The sequence below is a fragment of the Pollachius pollachius genome, assembly GCF_949987615.1.
Source record: "Pollachius pollachius genome assembly, chromosome: 18".
NCBI classification, from domain to species: domain Eukaryota; kingdom Metazoa; phylum Chordata; class Actinopteri; order Gadiformes; family Gadidae; genus Pollachius; species Pollachius pollachius.
Window position 1 is genome coordinate 16,917,747 of NC_136951.1, and position 23,238 is coordinate 16,940,984.

General features: G+C 47.9%; 1 protein-coding gene across 1 annotated transcript in view; it reads right to left on the reverse strand.

The window, feature by feature from the left end:
• Positions 1–2,307: 2,307 nt before the first annotated feature.
• Positions 2,308–23,238, reverse strand: part of ccdc146 (coiled-coil domain containing 146) — a gene marked incomplete at both ends in the record, with an annotated part of 60,071 nt that continues 39,140 nt past the window's right edge. The window contains 8 exons of the mRNA XM_079755958.1: positions 2,308–2,508; positions 4,839–4,961; positions 7,568–7,693; positions 8,397–8,534; positions 9,111–9,242; positions 19,006–19,234; positions 20,503–20,651; positions 22,287–22,362. Of these exons, the coding sequence (XP_079612084.1) occupies positions 2,308–2,508; positions 4,839–4,961; positions 7,568–7,693; positions 8,397–8,534; positions 9,111–9,242; positions 19,006–19,234; positions 20,503–20,651; positions 22,287–22,362 (1,174 nt within the window). The remainder of the gene's footprint in view (positions 2,509–4,838; positions 4,962–7,567; positions 7,694–8,396; positions 8,535–9,110; positions 9,243–19,005; positions 19,235–20,502; positions 20,652–22,286; positions 22,363–23,238) is intronic.

The window sequence follows — 23,238 nt, forward strand, 5'->3', positions numbered from 1 at the left end:
TTGTGTGGATTCACGTTAAAGTAAAATACAGGATATAACGTGTACTTAAAACACCACTAGATGTTACATCTAGTGGTACATTTCTGCTACGTTTCTGACCTAAAACATGCATGTTGTCTCACAGTCACGACACAAACGCACCTATGCAAACACACTCGCACACATAGTGATACACAGTGACTAAAACTTTCTGATTGCAAACATATATCACACATCCTCGACTAATCATTTGCACACTGCTTACTCAGCAGGATGTGACATCAGTGATGCCAGTAACTAGCCCACTGCTTGCGTCCACGCAAACTAGTGTAGCTTCACGCCTTTGTTCCTTATTTTCAATTCCCCTTTTACCAATCAGTACCTCCTCTTTGTCTCTCTTCTTTTTGTATTCTTGTAATGACTGCTGGTGGGTTAACTTAAGACGGCCTCTTCTAATACGAAAGAAGAAATCACAACCGGATGTCAGACACAAACTCACACATGCACAGGCAGGCACAGGCAGGCACACACACACACACACACACACACAGGCACATTCAGACACACAGGCACACGCACACACTGTGAGTACTATTGATTTTACTATTGATTTTTATCCTTTATTAAATACCTTGTTGCTGTTCAGCATCTCGAACCGCCTCCATCTAGATTAAGTTAACAGCAGAAGACATCAAGGGAATTAAAGTCGGAAGCAACATCAGTGTTTGCCAATTTGAAGGCGTGCTGTGTTGCCTAAATTGTCAATTGTTCATCTGAGTGTTTATTACGTTTGGGAGATGAATAATGAGGTTGTTGAGTGTTTCAAGTACGCCATGAGGAAGGAGAGAGCGGGGTTTGGGCCCTGTTTCGAAAATCTCATTTATTTTGCTCTGGAAACGGCATGCGTTATGGCACGATTCAATGATATCTCCTCCTCATAACCGGCAATGCATACATCTGAGCCAGGGCACACAGTGGGCTGTTCCGAGCAGCAGGGCAGGATATGTTTCAGATTAACCCAGATCTCTGACTCGAGGGAGCGCTCTCCATGACTGTGGGGATTTTCAGTCTCGGTTGACTTCAATCTCGAGGAACGAGTCCGCTCGATCATGGATCGGTTGAACGTGAAAATGCCGCGATCATGATGTGCTTCAAACGCCCTCCTCTAGCTAGTGGGCACTGAATATACGATCGATATGGTAGTCCCAAGTTATCATTGCTCTCAGGGATTTTATTGGGAGACGCATGGTCACTTCATTAACACAACGTCATCAAGGAAGGGCTGGCTCTGTGGTTCGAGGGCTGCGTTCCATTAGTAGTTCCTCTCCCCCTAGTTCACTTCCACTCGGCCCTTTGTCTAACCATAAGATACGGTTAGACCAAGGGCGTTGCTCTAAGGTACGTTGGTACGTTGCTCGTATGTCTAAAGTCTAAAAGCGTTTCAGTCTAACTTGTAACAGCGAACCTTGCAAGGAAGCCACTTTAGAGAGCAGAGGGAAAGTGTGTGTATATAAAAATCTAATATCACTTAAACGCAGACACGTCGCGTTAGGCTGATTGTTAGGGTAAAATACCAATGAGGAGCAAAGATTATTATACAATAGATTTAGATTTAACCATACAAAGTCGTTTGTTGACATTGTTCCAACCAATGAAAGGGCAGAAAGAAGCTGTGGGCGGGGTCATACCCGGAGCTTACTGGCAGTGTACCCGGGTGGTCCCGGCTCAGGCTCACAGCATGGGTCGCCATGGTAACCGAACGGAGAGCAAACTAAGGTCGTTGTCGGAGTTCTGAAACCGAAAGTTCTGCCGTTCCCTGAAATCTGACTCAACATGTCCGGCCTACCTGGAAATCTTCAGCATCTTGAACCAGGGCCCTGGAAGACCGGCTGGAGCTGGTTTAGATGGAAATATAAAGGGCATGAGCGCAGGGTTTAAGAGTTTAATACTTTATTATGGTTGTAATACGGTACAGATGTCGTGTTACACATCTTGAAATGTAGTAGTGAGAGAGGCCTGAGTAAGCGTCGAAGGAACATTCTTTGGTACTTTAGAGCTTTCGTTTATAAGCTCAGGATATCCATCTCTGTCTGTGTCTCTCTGTCTCTGTCTGTCTGTCTCGCTGTGTCTGTCTGTCTATCTGTCTGTGTCTGTCTGTCTCTCTGCGTCTGTCTGTCTGTGTCTCTCTCTGTGTCTGTCGGTCTTTCTGTCTGTCTATCCCTGTGTCTGTCCATCTGCGTGTCTCTCTCGGTCTATCTCCCCTTGTCTGTCCATCTGTCCGTCAGTCCGTATGTCTGTGTGTCCGTCCGTCCGTCCGTCCGTCCGCCTCTACTTCTCTATGGGCTTGAGTCTGGGCTTGCGGATGTGCCTCATGTTGGCCCCGGGCTCCGTGGGCTTGAAGGGCCCCGGGGCCCCATAGGGTCTGGGCAGCGGCAGGCGGCCCGGGCCGGGGATGTAGGCGTTGGGTCGCGGCTCGGCCGTGGTGAACACGCCGCCGGGCAGCTGGCTCCACGCCTCCTCCCCCTCGCGCTGGGGACGCCGGTGTGCACGCACACACACACACACACACACACACACACACACACACATCCGTGCGCAAAAAAACAGACACACACACACACACACAAGCGTACATGCGCAGACACGCACACAAATACACAGACAGACACATGCGCACCCACACATGCATACCATGCACAGACAATACCAATACGCTCACATGCAGGCGTAGACACACAGATGCAGGCACACTCACACACACACACACACACACACACACACACACACACACACACACACACACACACACACACACAACCATACAGGTTTTAGAGTTTGGCTAATTACGTTATCTTGGGAGGCTCATGAGTGATTAAAACAAAATATTAGCTCAAACTTCAGGCAGCTTCTTGTTTTTCTTCCACAGAAAGTTCACACAAGGTCACCACTGTGTGTCTGCCTCGATGACCTTGTTGTCTGACTTTATTTCTCACAGAGCTTCATTTTCCGCTTTAACCAACGTTTCCCAAACACAGTTTGGGTTTCAGACCGCGGCGTTCATGAATTAAACAAGGTTTTATCTGGGATTGGGTAGACCCGCGGCCCACAGTCAATTCTGTGTTTAATGTGTCGTTTAATCGAATAGAAAGGACGGTATGCACAGGACCAACAAGCTGTGGTCATGCCCTAGGGAAGAACGATGCAGATCCTCCCATGGCAGACACATTCCCACATTCCCGACACAATCCCAGGAGGAAAAAACCAAGACAGAACCTGAATTTCACAGCTGAGAATTAAACTTGCGCAAACGAACCTTCAGGCCCGAGTTGCGGTGTAAAGGCGCTAAAGGCTAGGGTGTTTCCCGCAGGTATGCAGGGCACACCTGTTGCTGACTATCTTAGTCTAGTTCAGCCAAGTACTTCGGAGCAAGACTTCGGAAAGAGTCAGACGCTATTGGGCGTAGTTTGTTTTCGTGCTATGATATTTCTTCGTAATGTTTACACTTTTTTTGTAATATCATAATAGCATTCACATGTCGGTTCGGATTGAAAGTTTGTTTGGTTTTACTGGTAAATTGGCTGTATATGTTTTAACGATTGACCGAAAAAGCATAAGATAACAAACCATAGCACAAAAGCCTCCCCTTGAGCAAACGTTCCGACCGAACTACACAGTTCCGCCCGACCGGACGTCAAACTTCAAAGCCACAACACATTTTCTCACCATCGCCGCGTTTCGGACGCATTTCTTCCCCATGAACTGTTTGTTCTCTGGCATGAGATGAAGAGCAGTTCAGGAGAACCAAACAAAACGCTCTGAATAGCTACCAGGGAATCCAAAGGGGAGAAAGATCGGATTGCACCGACAACCGTTGCATAAAAATTGTAGAACGATGTAACCATGATGAATAAAATAATCATCATTTTCATCATTTCAAAATAGTTCTAGATTTATTTGTCTACTAATATTACTTTAAGTTTGCCGTCCTTGCGTTTTGCAGCCTACGGTCTCTCTCATGGTCTCATTTGGGTTTAAATGTTAGAACAACAACCTCGTATCTGCTCTGGAGTAAATGGTGGTGTGTTTAAGGAGTCAGGTACGGCGGTCCCTACGGGACTAGGATTTTCTTATGACTAACAGGCTGAATACAAATCAGCCCATCTTCAAAACGATCCACATGTCCTTGTATGGATTGTTTTGTGTGTGTTTATGTGTGCTTGGGTGCCTGTGCGTTTGTGTGTGTGTGTGTGTGCCTGTGTGTGTCAGGGCTGTGTGTAGGGTATGTATATTAGTGTGTGTGTTCGTGTGGGGGCTGTGTGTAGGGTATATGTACGAGTCTGTGTATCTAAGTCTACAGGTCAATCTTTAATATAATCTGGCCCTGTTGGAACAGTGTGTGTGTGTGTGTCTGGTTTGTTTGTGTGTGTTTTGTAATGCGTGGGTTTGTTTGTTGTGAGTCTCTTGTTTACCATGAGTCCCCTGATAGAAGTAGTGATTCCCCACTTTCCAGTCGAGGTAGGGATTCCCAAAAGATTCTTGCTCAGTTTCAAGTTCACAGGGACGTTTAAGTGTTCTGTGTACATGTTGTCTCTTGTCTGCGTGTTTACAGTTTCGAGAAAGTGTGTTTGTGTGTTTTTTTTGTATTTTTGTCTCTACCTGGGGTTTTGTATATATATTGTGTTCACCCACTCTCCTCGCCTCTGAGTAGTCAAGTCTGCACGAGTAAGTCTGTGTGTGTGTGTGTGTGCGCGTGCATGCGGTTGTGGGTGTCTATATATATATATCTTTGCATAGGAGGATGTGTGTTTGTCTGTGCACGATCAGCGGTGTGCGTGCATGTGTATCTGCGTTCGGTTCACCTCCTCTCTCTCCTGCGCCTCCTTCTGCCTCCTCCTCCTGTCCCTGAGCAGCCTCCTCCACTCCTCCTCCACCTCCAGGCCGGGGGAGACACCCTGCGCCAGACGGCGCTCACACTCCTCCACCTGCAGCAGTGCAGCCTCCGTCAGCACACTGGCACCACTCTGCTAGCACCCTGCTAGCTATCCGCTATGCTAGCCGCTATGCTAGCTGCTATGCTAGCTGCTATGCTATGCTAGCCACTATGCTATGCTAGCCGCCGTGGCTACGTTAGCTGCCGCGGCTATCGATGCGTCAGCCACGATAACCGTGGTGTGTTCTGGGTTGTAATAGGCTATGGAAGATGGATGGGATCTAATGGGGTGAGCTAAGATGTTATCTGGGATGCTATTGTGTCAATCAGGGGAACCTTTTCAAAAGTATGATGATCAACATTTCGTAATGTATATTGTTCATCAATACACTAGTCCCCTTTTCAATTATACATATGTATCCAGCTATATATACAAAAAAGGGGGCAAAAAAGTTTTTAGTCAGCCACCAATTGTGCAAGTTCTCCCACTTAAAAAGACAAGAGAGGCCTGTAATTTTCATCATAGGTAAACCTCAGCTATGAGAGACAAAATGAAAAAAAAAATCCAGAAAATCACATTGTCTGATTTTTTAAGAATTTATTTGCAAATTATGGTGGAAAATAAGTATTTGGTCACCTACAAACCAGCAAGATTTCTGGCTGTCACAGACCTGTAACTTCTTCTTTAAGAGGCTCCTCTGTCCTCCACTCGTTACCTGTATTAATGGCACCTGTTTGAACTCCTTATCAGTATAAAAGACACCTGTCCACAACCTCAAACAGTCACACTCCAAACTCCACTATGGCCAAGACCAAAGAGCTGTCAAAGGACACCAGAAACACAATTGTAGACCTGCACCAGGCTGGGAAGTCTGAATCTGCAATAGGTAAGCAGCTTGGTGTGAAGAAATCAACTGTGGGAGCAATTATTAGGAAATGGAATACATACAAGACCACTGATAATCTCCCTTGATCTGGGGCTCCACGCAAGATCTCACCCTGTGGGGTCAAAATGATCACAAGAACGGTGAACAAAAATCCCAGAACCACACGGGGGGACCTAGTGAATGACCTCCAGAGAGCACGGACCAAAGTAACAAAGGCTACCATCACTAACACACTACGCCTCCAGGGACTCAAATCCTGCAGTGCCAGACGTGTGCCCCTGCTAAAGCCAGTGCATGTCCGGGCCCGTTTGAAGTTTGCTAGAGAGCATTTGTATGATCCAGAACAGGATTGGGAGAATGTCATATGGTCAGATGAAACCAAAACAGAACTTTTTGGTAAAAACTCAACTCGTCGTGTTTGGAGGAGAAAGAATGCTGAATTGCATCCAAAGAACACCATACCTACAGTGAAGCATGGGGGTGGAAACATCATGCTTTGGGGCTGTTTTTCTGCCAAGGGACCAGGACGTGTGATCCGTGTGACGGAAAGAATGAATGGGGCCAAGTATCGTGAGATTTTGAGTGAAAACCTCCTTCCATCAGCAAGGGCACTGAAGATGAAACGTGGCTGGGTCTTTCAGCATGACAATGACCCCAAACACACCACCCAGGCAACGAAGGAGTGGCTTCGTAAGAAGCATTTCAAGGTCCTGGAGTGGCCTAGCCAGTCTCCAGATCTCAACCCCATAGAAAATCTTTGGAGGGAGTTGAAAGTCTGTGTTGCCCAGCGAAGGCCCAAAAACATCACTGCTCTAGAGGAGATCTGCATGGAGGAATGGGCCAAAATACCAGCAGCAGTGTGTGAAAACCTTGTAAAGACTTACAGACAACGTTTGACCTCTGTCATTGCCAACAAAGGGCATGTAACAAAGTATTGAGATGACCTTTTGTTATTGACCAAATACTTATTTTCCACCATAATTTGCAAATAAATTCTTTAAAAATCAGACAATGTGATTTTCTAGATTTTTTTTTTTCATTTTGTCTCTCATAGCTGAGGTATACCTATGATGAAAATTACAGGCCTCTCTCATCTTTTTAAGTGGGAGAACTTGCACAATTGGTGGCTGACTAAATACTATTTTGCCCCACTGTATATCTATAGCTAACAATCTATTGATCACTCAATCGAGAGATAGAGAGATGAAGAGATGGATGCAAACTTTCGTAACAAAATAGTAAAAAGTAAAAATATAAAATAGTAATTGATTTTGGCCATCATGCATCCCACTTAGCCTGGCATCGCCAGACGAATTGCAAACTAAAATTAGTCTGGAACCCCTCTGTTCATTTTCCATTTCCAAGGGGCGTCCCCAACAGGTGCAGACCAAAATGCCTCTGGACGCAATTAGATAGACCTACATCCAATCATGGCAACAAAACGGCTGACCCAAAACCGAGTGACAAAAAATCGACATAAGCAGGCATCAGAATCAACAGATCGTTCTACATCAGCGGCAGCCATCTTTGTTGCTGTACCGCTCTGCTCTGCAAAGTCCTCGTATTTCTCCCGCCTTATATTAGATAAACGATTATGATTGGTCGTCTATTTCGAATCGGGCAGAAATAATTTTGTATGGGAGGGGAGCCAGACCTCATCTGCAGAGCAAATCAAACACAAGCTTTCGAGATTCGTCTGGTTCCCAGGTTACCTCCCACTCTGTCCCCCAGCTGCCACTTATGGCCCCCGAACCGCTCTTTGAGTGCTGACCTGCTGCTTTCTCTCCCTGACCTCCTGCTCCAGGGCCAGGGCCTGGGCCTGCCTCATGGACAGCTCCGCCGCCACCGCCATCAGGCGCTGGTTGGTGCCGGTGCTCTGGGAACGAAGCGAGTTCAGCTGGAGACACACACAAACGCACACACACACAGACACGCACATACACAGATGGTCAGGGGGAACGTGGTTGTCTGTTGGTGGGTATACACAGGAGCTGTGTTAGCGGTACAACGGTAAGGATATGAAAAATATCTTCTGCTCCAGATGTGTCAGCAGTGTCCAATTAAAAAAGGGAAAAATAACTTGCTCGCTGTTTTGCTTCATCTTTGTGAAGAGGTAAACACACACACAATGATGACACCTGGGGAGATTTGGATCTCTGCTTGTGTTTGTGTCAGAGAGAGAGAGAGAGAGAGAGAGAGAGAGAGAGAGAGAGAGAGGGGGGGGGGGAGAAAGAGAAAGAGAGAGAGGGAGAGAGAGAGAGAGAGAGGGGGGGAGAAGGAGAGAGGGAGAGAGAGAGAGAGAGGGGGGGAGAAAGAGAGGGAGAGAGGGAGAGAGAGGGGGAGAAAGAGAGAGAGAGAGAGAGAAAGTGAGAGAGAAAGAGGGAGAGAGTGAGAGAGAGAGAGAGAGAGAGAGAAAGTGAGAGAGAGAGAGAGCGAGCCCCGGGTCCCTTCATATTTCTGCTTATTACAATAAAATGAGTCTAGTTTATTTGTTAAGGAAAGTAAGTGTAGAACCATTTGACACACCGCATGTTTAAACCATTGTATGCTTTGTATAGTGTACTGTATGCAGAAGTGACTTTGTCTTTTGTATCTCTTGCCTTCTTAGCCATCTGCAGCCTTTCCTGTTGGCCGTCCTCCAGCTGGTCTCTGATTGGCTGAGAGAGCCTGGTCACCTGATCCAGCAGCAGCTCCTTCTCCATCAGCTGCTCCTCGCATTTCATTATACGGTCCTCCAACTACACACACACACACACAAACACACACGTACATACACACACACACACACACACACACACACATGCACGCACTCGCGCAAACCCAATGTACACGCACATGCGCACGCACACAGGCCCGCACGCACGCACACCCAAGTGCACACATACATGTACACACGCAAACGGACGCTCGACGCACGTACGCACAGTCACACGCACACACACACATACACACACATACACACACACACAAAATGTGCCTTTCTCTATCATCGAAAATGACTTTCATAATTTCTTTGAAACAATGTCCGGCTTCCTTAATGAAGTCGTGTGCAATCCTAAGCGTTTAAATCTCCCTCTGAAATGAATCTCTACGATTCAGGTATGGCTGAGGGGTGCATGGTGGGGGGGCAGGAAGTGAATCAGACAGGCAGATTTTCAAAAGAAAAGCGGAGGGGGCGCTATGAAAGGGTGGATCGACGTAAAAGAGAGTGAGAGAAAGAAACTAACTTCACTGTCTCCCTTTTTCTGTGTCGTTGGGCTGCACTCTCCCCCCCCCCCCCCCCCCACCCGGTGTGGGTCACATGCTGTGCTTACGTGTCGGGTCTTCTCTATCAGCTGGGGCCCCGGGGCCGGGGGCCCCAGTAGCTCCTTGAACACGGAGGAGGGGTCCCCGCTGAGGCTCAGCTCCTCAGCCAGCACTGAGGTCTGGGCCCGGGCCGTCAGCAGCTGATCCAGCAGAGAGAGAGGGCCAGGGGTTACACACACACACACACACACACACTGAGGAAAGGCGCTCGCACGCACACACACAGACGCACGCACGCACACAGACACAAGCCCATGCAGAAATATACAGACGCACGCAAACACACAGACGCACGCACACATGCACAGACAGGCGCCCCACACATGCAGGCACACACACCCACACACAAGAAGGCAGACGAAGACACAGACACACACACCCACACATAGTCGCCTCTACACATGCACACACATACATACCGTACATACAGACACCCACATGCTCACACACACACGCACACCCCACACAGACACACACACACACAGGGTTTGGGGCGCAGAAGCATAAAGATGCACAAACACACACACACACACACACACACACACACACACACACACACACACACACACACCCGGACCTAGATGATCACCAGTTCTTCCGTGCGTCTCACCACTATGGTCCCATAATGACACACACAGCCACCAGAGGTGAACACGGAGACACCAAAATGGCAGACATTGAAGAGTCCAATCCCCACAATCACATTTGAAGTTCACATTTTCAAGGTCTCCTCACAACAACAGAGTACGACAATCCTCAGTATGGAGGGGAGCAGGGGCACCGCCTTTCCAGAGCTCTCTATGCCAAGAAAAGAGAAAGGCACCGACCGGGAATTCACAGGAAAGAAATAAATAAACACAAAAAAGCGCTTATGGAGACATTTCTGGGGTCTCGCTGCCCATTTAGGGTAGCCAGTGGCTCCCTCTGGGCGTGTATGGAGAGGCTGAGGGGAGGGAGATAAGGAGGAAAGCTGCAGAAAAACATGTTCACAGAGGGCAGCGTGGAATAGCCTCCCGGCACTCTCTACCACCGGCTGCTCAGACCACCGGGAGGGGAGACGAGGAGGGAGGTTAAGAGAGAGGGATGAAAGAGAAATAAAATGAAATGAAAGGGAGGAAGAGTTAATGGAAGGGATGAAAGAGAAAGGGATGGAGGGAGAAAGAGAGAGGGAGAGAAGAAGGAAGAAAGGATGGCAGGGAAGAAGAGTTAAGAGAATGGAAGGAGGAAGGGAGGAAGGAAGGGAATAAGACAAGAAAGAAGAGCAGGAAGGAAGAAGACAAGGAAAGATCAAACAAGGGGAAGAAAAGGATGGAAGAAATTAGGTAAGAAAGATTAAAAAGAAAGAAAGACTGAAAATTGGAATTGAGTTGACCAATGCTGAGAACCACGAGCCAGTTCAACAGATCAAACTTTAGATATCATCTTATTTTTTGGCTCAACCCGGTCATAATCCCGCTTCCCTGACCAGATGGAGCGGAGACCGGCTTGAAGAGGAAAGGAAGAGAGAAAAAAGGACTGGATGGTTTTAAGCTGACTGAAGACAGAAAGTCTAACACACTTCAAGTTGAAGTACCTTGAAGACCGCTGACGCACACACACACACACACACACACACACGCAAACACACACAATCTGACACACTTCCCAGTTGAAGTACCAGTGCACCTTGAAGACCACTGACACACACACACACACCCACACAAAGTCTGACACACTCCCCGGTTCAAGTGTGCACCTTGAAGACCGCTGACACACACACACACACACACACACACACACACACACACACACACACACACACACACACACACACACACACACACACACACGCGCGATCTGACAGACTTCCCGGTTGAAGTACAAGTGCACCTTGAAGACCACTGACGCACGCACGCGCACACACACACCCACACCCACACCCACACCCACACACACACACACACACACATTCCAGAAAGCAAGTCACTCCAACAGGATCCTCACCCCTGGCTTCACATCCCAGGATGTGATGTGGGGGGCTGAGAGTGCGACCATGCAGATTGACCTTATGAGCGATCAAAGCTTCATCTGGGTGATCCCGGGGGGCCGCTTAGGTTCCCGTGAAAATCCTACTTTTTTTTTTCCGCCGTTTAGCGATGGAAGATAATATGATGAACGGCGCCCGACGCTAAACCGACTCTGGGAAAAAATCTTTTTGCCGTTGATCGCTACAATTCCCGGACTTCGGGTAGAAAGGCCCCAACGATGTTGGTTGATAGCTTGGTTTTTGCTGTTCGTTTTTCCGGTTTGTTGGGGGAGTGGGACAGCACTTTAAAAAAGTACAACCGAGACAACGTCTCAGGATGTCCACAGAGTCGGAAACCATTGAAGAAAAGATCAAGATGCCAAAGAAGGAACGAGAACCGGAACAGATAATAGAAGTGGAGACAGAAGGTCTGACCCCGCATGATCAGGCTTGACCAAACATCCATCCCCTTCCCCCCTATCATCCAAGCATGCATGGATGATGGGGTTGTTGGGGGGGGGGGGGGGTCCACTGACCCCACCCATGGGTCAGTGGACATTAAAATAACAAACATTAGCCTGGCGTGGAACAAAGCGAAGATTCCCCGCTCTCCCTCTCCCTATTATGGACACCATTTGATCCTCCTTCCGGTTGCCGGGGACAACAGAGAGGGGGTCAAGATGGAGGAGGAAGAGGATGCTTTGCCCCGTCAGTCACATGACCGGCTGCGTTAAACGTAGCGTGTGTAATCGTGTCTCAGCTCACTTAGCGGCCCCGGAGAAAGAAAGAGAAAATCTAAAGTTCTACCCGACTGCTCGTCTAATTGTACCATTTCAAAGACTTAATGTGGTACCATATTCACATCTGTGTAAGTTTGATTAATTGTGGAGGAGGATGGCAACGAATCGTGCATGATGACTACCATTAGGGTTTGGACGTGATGAAATCAGTGTTCATGCTGTGAAAGGCCGTCAGCGATCGCAGGCTACAACTGTATTGCTGGTTGCCGACACGCTCGGACGGCCACAGCTGCCATCTCCACTCAACAGATGATGTGCAAAGGGCCACATGAAAGGTGAAGGCTAGACAGCACTTTACGAGTGAAGACCATAATGCCTTGTGGCTGTTGTTTGTGTTGGAACCCAGCATAAAAATGCAGCATAGAATTCAGCTTCTACGGACAACTAGATGCTGAATGGAAAAACACATACTATAGACTGACTAAAAAAATTAATAGGAATAATATTGAGAAACAGAGGACAATGGCGTTTCTTCGGGTAAGATGGGCTGAGGTTATACAGAGTATTTTCACTTCTTCTAATAATGTACGGCACAACATCGTAGTTGTCTTGAACAAACATATTTGTACTCAGTTCTGCAGTAAGTTTCTCCCAACCAACCTCAGTCTCCTGAAAAGCTCTGCACTGCAATGTAATCTTTTTTTTTGTCTAGGTTTCAGCCAGCGCAGAGCCTCACTTTATTTTCAAGTTTTCCAAAACTGCTTCCAAAGAACTTAACAAGAATGTATTGATTTCCAATGTTCAACGTCCATACAATAAGAGGTCTTGGATATTGTGGTCTGGATATGTGCCATGGTGATACATACTGTATATTCATCGATGTGTCGCATCTCCACGCAGTCGATTGAGGTCATAGAGAACGACAAGTTGAGACCAACACAGACAGAGAGAGACCAGAGAGAGACCAGAGAGATAGACCAGAGATAGTCAAGAGAGAGACAGGAGAGAGAGACCAGAGAGAGAGAGAGAGACCGGAGGGATAGAGAGACCAGAGAGAGACCAGAGAAATAAAGGCCAGTAAAGATAGAAATAATGCAATAAAGATATTTCAGTAGGAATGGAATGAGATGGTATGTGCGTGAGTGTGTGCGTGCGCGTGTGTGTGTGCGTGTGTGTGTGCGTGTGTGACTCCGGACCTGGTTTTGCTTGTTCTGGATCTGATAAATGTGAATGTGCTTGCACGCGGTCACACCAAGCCTTTTAAACAGTGTAGTGATTGATGGACTACAGTGAATCTCGCTTTGCCCACTGTATGTCTCTCTTCTCCTCTGACCAATCCATCCATCTTTCGCTCTCACCCTCTCTCCTATGTGTGTATGGGTTTTTTGTTTTCTTGTTCTCTTTCTTCCTTGATTCCCTTTCTCTAGGTATTCATCCGTCTCCACATCAAGCTCCTCTTTATGTCAGCTGTCTTTCTCTCGCCCTCTCTCTCTCTCTCTCTCTCTCTGAAGCTCTCTCTCTCTCCCTTGCTCTCTCTCTCCCTTGTTCTCTCTCGCTTGCTTTCTCTCTCTCTCCCTTGCTCTCTGTGGCTCTTTCTCGCTCTCTCTGTTCGTCTTTGCATCGTCACTCTTCTCTTATTCACTGCTTCTTTGTCCTTTGTGAAACCGTTATCTCCCATCTTCCATCTCTCCTGTGACTTTTTCTTTGTGCATTAATAATCATCAATAATTCTCTGCACTTTCTCTCCCTCTGCCCCGACCCCATGCCCTTCCCTGTCTGTCCCTCTCTCTTAGCTTCACTTTCGCTTTCTGTTTCATCGTTGTCTGTGTCTGCATCTATTTGCACCTCATAACTTCTTCCCCCGTTTGTCAGTTAGACTGCTTGATAGTCACGGAGATGGTAGTTTATTTATGTGTCTGTTCTCAAGGGATCCCAGCCGTCGTATAACAGGTATGCCGGCGCCACACACACCTATTTCACATTTACATAACTCAACTTCCATTCTCGTCAATGTGCGCGTGATGCGACATGGAGCGACCGCAACAAAAGAGGAAAACAACAACAAAACGCACATGGCCCCCGATATGATCGCGCCGACCTTTTCAGACGAACGCGGAGTGTCTCAAACTTACACCGGCTGCCACCGTGTCGGTCCGCTCTGTCACATCGCTTTAGCTTTAGCTGTCCGGTCGAGCAGCACTTTCCATAATAGCATGCGCGTCCCAGGCGGTTAGGTAGCTCCCCCAACCCTCCCCCCCACCGCACTATCCAATCTCTTTGAAGTGAGGTCTGATTGGTCTGTTACTTCAGGTGGGAGCCTGTCCACTCAGAGGGTGGAGGGGTGGGGGGACAAAATGAAAGTAGCGAGAAACCCAAAACGACTTTGAAAGATTTATTTTTTGTTATCCTTTTAGGTTTAAGGTCTGTCGTTAGCTTTGTCATTCAATCACGGCCGTGTAATCCTTTCTATCTTCAGCCCATCTAATTCATCTGTCCGTCTTTCCGTCTGTGCCTTGACTGACAGCTCCCGCCTTCCCGCCTACCCGCCACTAGCGTCTGACTTCAGCGTTGTGGAGGACCTGCCAAGTCCCCGCTATTCTCCCAAACGTATGTCCCGTGGCTGTCCCCGTTCCGGTCGGATCGCCCGACCATGTTAATGAGTCCCAGAAAAGTTAGGCCTCAGACGGGAGGAGGAGGACATGGTAACACAGAGTGACACTCGCGGAGGCCGACCTCACGGCGCCGCACTGCCACTCATCTGTCCCGGAGTGAGTCTGCCTGCACAGACACACACATGCGGCTCTCTGCATTTTAACTACCTTGGGTCTCATTATTGAGGACTGATGCATTCGCATGGAGAGCTATGCATGATTGACAGTGTGCACACGCATAATGTGTGTGTGTGTGTGTGTGTGTGTGTGCCTGCATGTATGGGTGTATTGCTCTGTGCATCTGGACTGGATCGAATTGATTTCACTCCACTTGTGTGTGGGTATCTATGTATGCTTGTGTATGAGTGAGTGTGCATGTTTGTGTGTCTGTTTTTATTCGTCTGTAACTGTGTGTGTGTGCGCGTGTCTGTGTGTGTTCATGTATCTGTATGTATCTGTGTCTCTACGACCGTGTGTGTGTGTGGCCGTGTGTCTGTGTTTCTATGTTTCCTCGTCTATGTGTGTGAGTGCCCCCCCCCCCCCCCCCCTCCCTGAGGAGCGCTGGGTACTCCGGCAGCAGCAGCAGCAGCTCATAAACGGGCTGGCGGTAAACCGGGAGCCGGGCGGTACACCGGAGCGGAGCGCTGGCCCGGCCGCCTCATCACACTCTTTATTTGTGACCAATTAAAAGTCCTCCGAGCACCGATGAAACACCTCCAATCAGGTCGGCCAGGAAATCTGTCTCTGCTACAATAACGTCCCATCGGGGGAACGTGGTTGTTTAAGACTGCAAATAGACAGAGGCATGGGAGGAGGAGGAGGAGGAGGAGGAGGAGGAATCTAGGTTGAAATGAAGACCGAGATGCTGGGAGTGTGATGATGAATGGTCATGGAGGCTGAGTTGACGGGGTGGGGTCGTGGTGTGAGGTGGGAGGGATAGTGAGGGATAGGGTGGAAGGGAGTGCAGGTCTGCAGAGGAAACGAACGGAGCCCGTAGCAAAATGTCATCATCGTATCTCGCAGAATCACTGTCTCTGCCTCGCTGGAGATATTTGTAATGCTGCGTGTGTGTGTGTGCGTGCGTGTGCGTGTGAGTGTGTGTGTGTGTCTGTGTGTGTGTGTCTGTGTGTGTGTGAAAAAGGCAGATGACTCTGGAAGGTAAAATGCCAGGCGGATACATATCTGGATGGTTATATGATGGATGGGTAGGTACAAGATGGATTGAGGAATGGGAACAAGATGGATGAATGGTTAGTTGATGGATGGGTACAAGATGGATGGATGGATGGATGAATGAATGAAGGAATGGATGGATGGATGGATGGATGGAGGGATGATGACATGATGGATGGACGGCTACAGGATGGATGATTACATGATGATGGGTTGATGAAGGGATGTATGGATGGAGGGATGATTACATGATGATGGATTGATGGATGGGTACAAGAAGGATGGATGAATGGATGAATAGAGTTGGTCGTTGTAAGCTCTTGATATAACTGGATTCACAGAATGTACTGAAAACAAACACTACAAGGGCAGTGTTTAATGCACTGCATAAAAGGGTCCTGTTTTACGGTAAAGTCTATCCAGAAGGAGAGATGGAGCAAATGGAAGGAAAGAGGGATTAAGGGAAGGTGGAAAACAACATAAGGAAGTCTCAGGGACTAAAACGTGGCCTGGGTGAGTATAAATACTGTGTATTGGTCTGTGTAGCGATGAGTGTTGTTCTAACTTTATACAGTACAAACAACAGTAGTCACTGGTTGTTGTTTTGACGAAAAGATCTACCTCTTTGATCAAAAACAAATTGACTTTGTAAAAGTCTATCTACTAATGATTGCTGAGTTCAGAAAAATACGGATTCAAAAAACATAGTGCGTACTTACAAAAAAGACTGGGCCCCCAATTATACCAAGAGGGAAAATAAACCAAATACATAATAAATAAAAAATGCTGGAAAGCCAAGAACGACCCAACGGGACGAGAGAAGAAGTGGTAAACAACAGAGTGAGAGCAACAGATGGGGAGAGTGGGAGAACAGAGGGCGTCTCCCCCTCCAGAAGCATGAGAGGGTGAGGGTGTTCCAGCGGACGAGGGAACATGTGCACTAATCAGTTGTTGATATGACCGCGGCGGTTCTGATCCAGCACAGAGACGACACACCCGGTCCCACAGCCCCTAGACACTGAGCGGGCCAGGGGCTCGCTCTGTCGCTCTCTCCCTCTCTACAAACTTCCATCCCTCTCTCTCTCTCTCTCCCTCTCCCTGTGCACACATCCATGCTCTTTCTCTCTCTCCCTCACTCTCCCCTCTCCCTCTACACACGTCCATGTCTCTCTCTCTCTCTCCCTCTACACACATCCATGTCTCGCTCTCTCTCTCCCTCTCCACACATCCATGTCTCTCTCTCTCCACACATCCATGTCTCTCTCTCTCCCCCTATCTCACTCTCCGCACACATCCATCCCTCTCTTTCTCTCCCCACTCCCTCTGCACACATCCATATCTCTCTCTCCCCCTCTCTCCACACATCCATCCATACCCCTCTCTCTCCCTCTCCCCACACATCGATGTCTCTCTCGCCCTCTCCCAATTTTCCTTAATCTCTCCTTCTCCCTCTCTCGCCCTCATCCATGCCTCTCTCTCTCTCTCTATCTCGTTCTCTTTCATTAATACAGTGTAATAAGGTCAGGCCTGTCTAGTGCACTACACTAGTTATACAGTGAAAAGTTGTGCGGTGGTGTTGTTGCACTCAGACACACAAATGAAGGCTCTATCGTGTAATGATGAACTGCAGGTGTAGCCGGAAAATAAACACGCTCGCACACATACACACACACACACAGGATGTAATACATTTCTGATGCAGGAATGTGAATGTAGAAATGTGTTTATACAAGAACGAGGGGAGGCAGATATGAGTAAAGGATGAATCATATTAGGAAAGCACTATGTATGTGTGTGTGTATGTGTGTGTGTGTGTGTGTGTGTGTGTGTGTGTGTGTATGTGTGTGCGTTTTCATGACAGAAAGAGGAAGACAGGTGTTTCCCCAACACAGATCTACACGTGACGCACGACTACCAATGTCAACAACACTTTGCCACATTTTCTCCTACCCCACGGTTTGATAACACACAGCAAACTGTGCTTTTATAATCCCACGGTCGTAACAGTGCCAGGGCGAGGGGTTAGACTCCCCAGCCGCCGTGCTCGGCAGCGTACGTGTGGTATCAGAGGAGGCTGTGGCTGACAGCAAAGTGCATTAAATATGATCTACTCTGCATGCTGTTAGGTTGAGTGAGGGGGAGCATGGTGAGGAATGTTGATAACGCGCATCCCTGAGCGCTACGGCGAAGAGAGTGAGCCGTTGCTATCCATCATCTGTCCCCGGAACAGCTCCTCTTACCCACTAATATACACGAGTTATCCATTAATGAATAATAATTAGCTAATGCGGTGATTAGCGTTAGCGTGAACAACGTAGAGTTTTCAAAGTTGGTACACGTGTAGAAACGATAAAGTGAAGTACCTCTATGTCGACAGGGGGCGCTATAACTCACGATCCGACAAAAAACGATAAGCCTCGTTGTTCAATCAATCACGAGTCCGCTTCAGAGCGGCCCAGGGACTTGAAACTCGGCCTCCTCGCTCATTAGCCTCGCTAGAAATAGCAGGTCAGCATGCTCACAGAATATCGCACACACCATGACCTGGCTCACGCAACCACACGCATTTACTTCATAAAATGCATAGCGGGCGACATGTCTAGTTTAATAATGTAACTGACTAACCCTAACCCTCAACCCTATGCTGATGATTTATTACAAAGCTTAACACTGCGTGACCTAATGGTAATTAATTAATTAATGTGCCCTTATTGTAAGGTGTGACAGTATTTTCTTTAATTTTCTTTTTATTTTCTTTAATTTTCTTTAAAAAAATACACATATTTCTTTAATATGTGTTTTTATAATAAACAAGTTGGATTATAGGTGAGCGATTTGGGGCAACATAACAAAAGCAGCGAGAACAAATAATCAATACCTTTGTTTACTCCCTTTTCCTAGAGATACATAGTACACAAAATCCATGGGGTCCCTTCTCAACTAATAATGTCCGCCCGTCTGTACTGATGCAGAAGTGTGCTTGAGGCATCTGTTCGAACACGCACACACATACACAGACACATTAACACACACGCACACACACATATGAACATCAACGCACACCCTCATACACAAACATACACACACATAAACCCACCCACACACACACATAGATTTACATCAACACACACACATACAACCCCTTCCCCACCCCATAAACACACACACACACACAAGCCCACCCGCCCACACACACATATATGACCATCAACGCACCGACACACACATACACACAAACAAACAAACAAACCCACAAGCCCCCCCCCCCCCGACACACTCACACACATACATCAACACACACACACACACACACACACGCAGTTCCACACCGTACCTCCTTCCACAGCGCGGTGAACTCCGCCCCCAGGGCGCGGGCCTGGGCGGCGCGCCCCGTCTCCAGGGCGACGCAGCGGCGCTCCTCGGCCCCGTCCACCCCCAGCGTCCTGGCCTGCTCCTCCAGGGCGTCCAGCGTGGCGCCGCCGGCGTCCAGCGCCGCCGCGCGGCCCCGCGCGCCCTGCTGCAGCAGGCTGCCCTCCGCCTCACACGCCAGCAGCTGGAGGCTTCTGCGGGCGCGCACGGCCGCGCACGGACACGCGCACGCACGCACACGTGGAGACACACAGGGACACCAACGCACACATATGCGCACGCACACAGGTGGACACAAAGGCACACACATGCGCATTCACACACACACACACACACACACACACGCGCACACACATACACATATGGAGACACATATGGACACGAACACATGCACACACACACACATGGACACACAGGCAAACACGCATGCGCTTGCACACGCACACACACATGCAAACACACACACACAAACACATAGACACACATACAAACATACACAAGCGCACGTACAAACACACACACGCACACACATGCAAAAACACGCACGAGAACACACGCACACACATTCACTCACACAAAGAGACAAACACAAAGATACATGTAACACGCACACACATATGAACAGACACTCGCACATATATGCACACACACACACACACACACCCACACGCACACAGCCAAAGGTTATACAATAAAACACTTAGCATTGGGTCCTAAAATGATATAAATGTCATGTCACGTGATGTCATCTTATTTTATTCGATTCAATCAAGCGTTATTGAGCCACGGTCGCCCTGGTGTGACGAATCACCTCTTTTACAAGAGAGACCTCGAATATGTCAGAAAATAAATAAAGCATGCAGCCATTAATAACGGTGACTTTCATAGACTGTGATGCCTGTAAAGGCTTTAACGGCCTATGATAATCGCTCTGATAAGTTACAAGGGGATTTGGCTGGAAAGATTTTGTCTCAAAAAAGGTTTTGCATGATTTAAAACTACAAAATGGCCCTGGTAATGCAACTTCCCTGTCGATGGTCAACGACAGTTTCAAATCGAGTAAGATAATATCGCTAGCCTCATAGTATCATTGTCATATTTTTGCCAAATTGTGCTATCTAACCTAACTCCAATCTCCTATTGCTGCTGATTCACTGTGCCTCATTGGCTACATCCTTAGCCAATCAGAGTGCTTTTTACATTCAATAATCACTATCTGCCTAATCATCAATTTGACAACAATTTGATGATTTAGGCAATTATGCTATGAGGCAAACGATATGTAATCTAACATAATATAATTTAATCTAATCTGATGGTATCAAATTGAATCTAATCCAAACCCAAATCAAATTCTAATCCAACATTATCCAATCAAACTTCATCCAATCCGAATCGAGATCCAATCCAACCTAGCCCGCCGTAACCCAATCCAAGCGGACCCTGACCCGGTGTGACCTACAGGGCCTTGCGTCTGTGCGTGGCGGCGTGGTAGCTCCTGGTCAGGGCCATCAGCTCCTGCTCCCGCTCGTCCCCGGCCTGCTTCAGGGCGTGGGCCGCCGCCGCTCGCTCCTCGCTGCGTTCCTCCGCCTCCCGCAGCCGCCGGTCCACCTGGGGGTGGGGGGCACGGTGGCCTCGCTTTAGCCCGTGCTGCTCATTGGTCCGTGTGTGGATCAGGTATTCATTCAGTGGATGAACTGTCGGAACTCACCTGTTCAGAGTTCACCTAGACCCTGCATAGCCGGCCCGTCCTACCTACTGTATGTTGTACGTCCTGGCCCTTAATGTACGCACTTGTTGAATTTAGTTATAGTACTTAGTTGTGAAGCATCTTATCCTAGCTATCATCGCTGTATACGGGGAATGGGTTAACCTAGCGACTGTTAGTGCTTTGCACTTCTATGAACATCCTTACTGTATTGGAAGCGATTTATTGTTCCACTTTCTTATGGCAAATGTTCTTTCTTATGGCAAATCTATTCTAACTCTACTCTCCTGACGCTGCTGATTGACTGTGCCTCATTGGCTATATCCTAAGCCAATTAGAGTGCTTTTTACATTCCATAATCACTATCTACCTGAGTCGTCTATTTGACTTGGGCATTTTTGACACAAAATACAAGATGAACCTTAAAATATGAATCAGGGATTTCTGCTATGAGGCTAACGCTGATGTCGTGCGGGGGAATTCGACATGCTGTGTTCCATGTGTGCTGCGGGAACCGATTGGCTCGCCATTCGCCCTGTTTGTTGATGCTTCCTTGAACGCTTATCTATGGTGATGTCACCGTCCACCATCTAAGAATGACGGTTTCAGTTAGGGTTGTGTCGGTATCTTTAATCAAGATGCCTGTTTTGATGTGGTCGGACTTCACGATTTACATCCTAGTCTGAGATGTACCACCACACCCCTACCCTGTACACAGTGAGTTTATCCGATGATAATCAGATCATGCAGGTGATTAGTGTTCCTCCAATTAAAACAAGCAGTTGATTAGTGTTTCTCAAATCAAATCTCTCCAAGCAGTTGATAAGTGCACCCTTAGTCAAATTCCTCAAATCAAATCAAGCAATTAGTACTTGTTCCTCCAATCAAACTCCTCTAATCAGATCGAGCAGTTGATTAGTGCTCCTCCAATCAAATGCTTGTGGTTCTGCCTCGCTCTGGGCAGATGATTGGTTCTAGAGAGTTGGAATTGATCAATAGCTAATTCTTTCATAAAATGCTGTGTCGGTTTTACTCAATACTTTATTCCGAATTTTGTTCACTAGAGTTATTTAAATTGTCTAAACTTTCCTTACCAAGGCATCTCATCACCGTTACGTAGTGCGACATGCGGGTGGGGTGGGAGTATGTGAATGACGCCAATGCACTCATACATGCAGAACGTACACATCGTATGTTACACCCATGGACGTCTGTTGTCGTTACCTCAAAGACGTCCTGTTATATACCAAACGATTCGGTCTGATAAGTAAAACAACAACTGGACGTCATGGAACTGGCTCTGTGTCAACCCCCCCCCCACCCAAACACACACACACACACACACATTGCGAAGACCGCAAAAGCACAAGCCCGCAGGCTGATTCGTTGACAGCTCTGGGCATGGCCCCGGGAAATGTGTGTAACGCCACGTGAACCGCTAACTGAAAACGACAAACAGCCAAGGTCACTCGCTGTGGGTGTGTGTGTGTGTGTATGTATGTGTGTGTGTGTGTGTGGTTTGCATTCCGTATACGTACTTTGGAGATGTCTTTGGAGAGACTTTCCTGCTGTGCGCGGCCATGGGAATGTTTCTTTCGGGCCTCGACCATTGTTCTGGTAGTCGGACACACCCGAGACACACAGCCATGCACACACACACACGCAAACACACAATACGTTATTTACTAGATGTAAGTCGTCTTTGTCAAGGAGGGAAAAAGTAATTAATGCAAGGCTTCTACTAATCAGCAAACCAGTCAACAGGCAGATGTCGATGTTTCGGTTTACATTAAGGGCATTTAGCAGGCGCTTTCATCCAAAGCGACTTACAATAAGTACATTTGTCAGAAGAAAGAGAAACAACATATCTGTCGGTACAGCAAGAATAATCACAGATACACGTTCCAAGCACTCGGGTTAACCCATTCCCCGTAGACAACAAAGGTAGTTCGGATAAGACGCTACACGACGCTAAGTACCATTTTCAAATGACATATATGATATGCCAAACACCGGAAACCAGGGCTTAAACTGGCTCCTGCAAACCGTGGTACCACCGACCTGCTCTCACAAAGCCTCCCTCACAAACGACCGTCCGACTCGGGGAAGAGTTGGTGAGCGCGTCTCCCTGATGTCTCTTGGAAACGACCGCGAGTGGGAGGAAGGGAACGATGGATTACAGTTATTATATCTGTCGCCGCGCGGCACTCTCTCCCGCCTGTCTGCACTGATCTCAGGCGCCCGGGCGCCATCAAGGCGTCTCTCAGAAGCTAAGACCCTGCCGCGTGACACGGCGAGAGAGAACAAAGGAACGTGACGCCAGACTTCGAGGAACACAATCCTGTCGTTGGAACGTATGGCGTCCGTGAACTCCCCTTAGCCCCGAGGTGCGCAGGCTTGAAGGTGCAATCCTCCTGATCAGGGTCAAAGCCAGGGTTTGGAACATAGTGAGGCCTTGGGGACGGTGCTGGGTTCCGAGCTTTCTGTTGT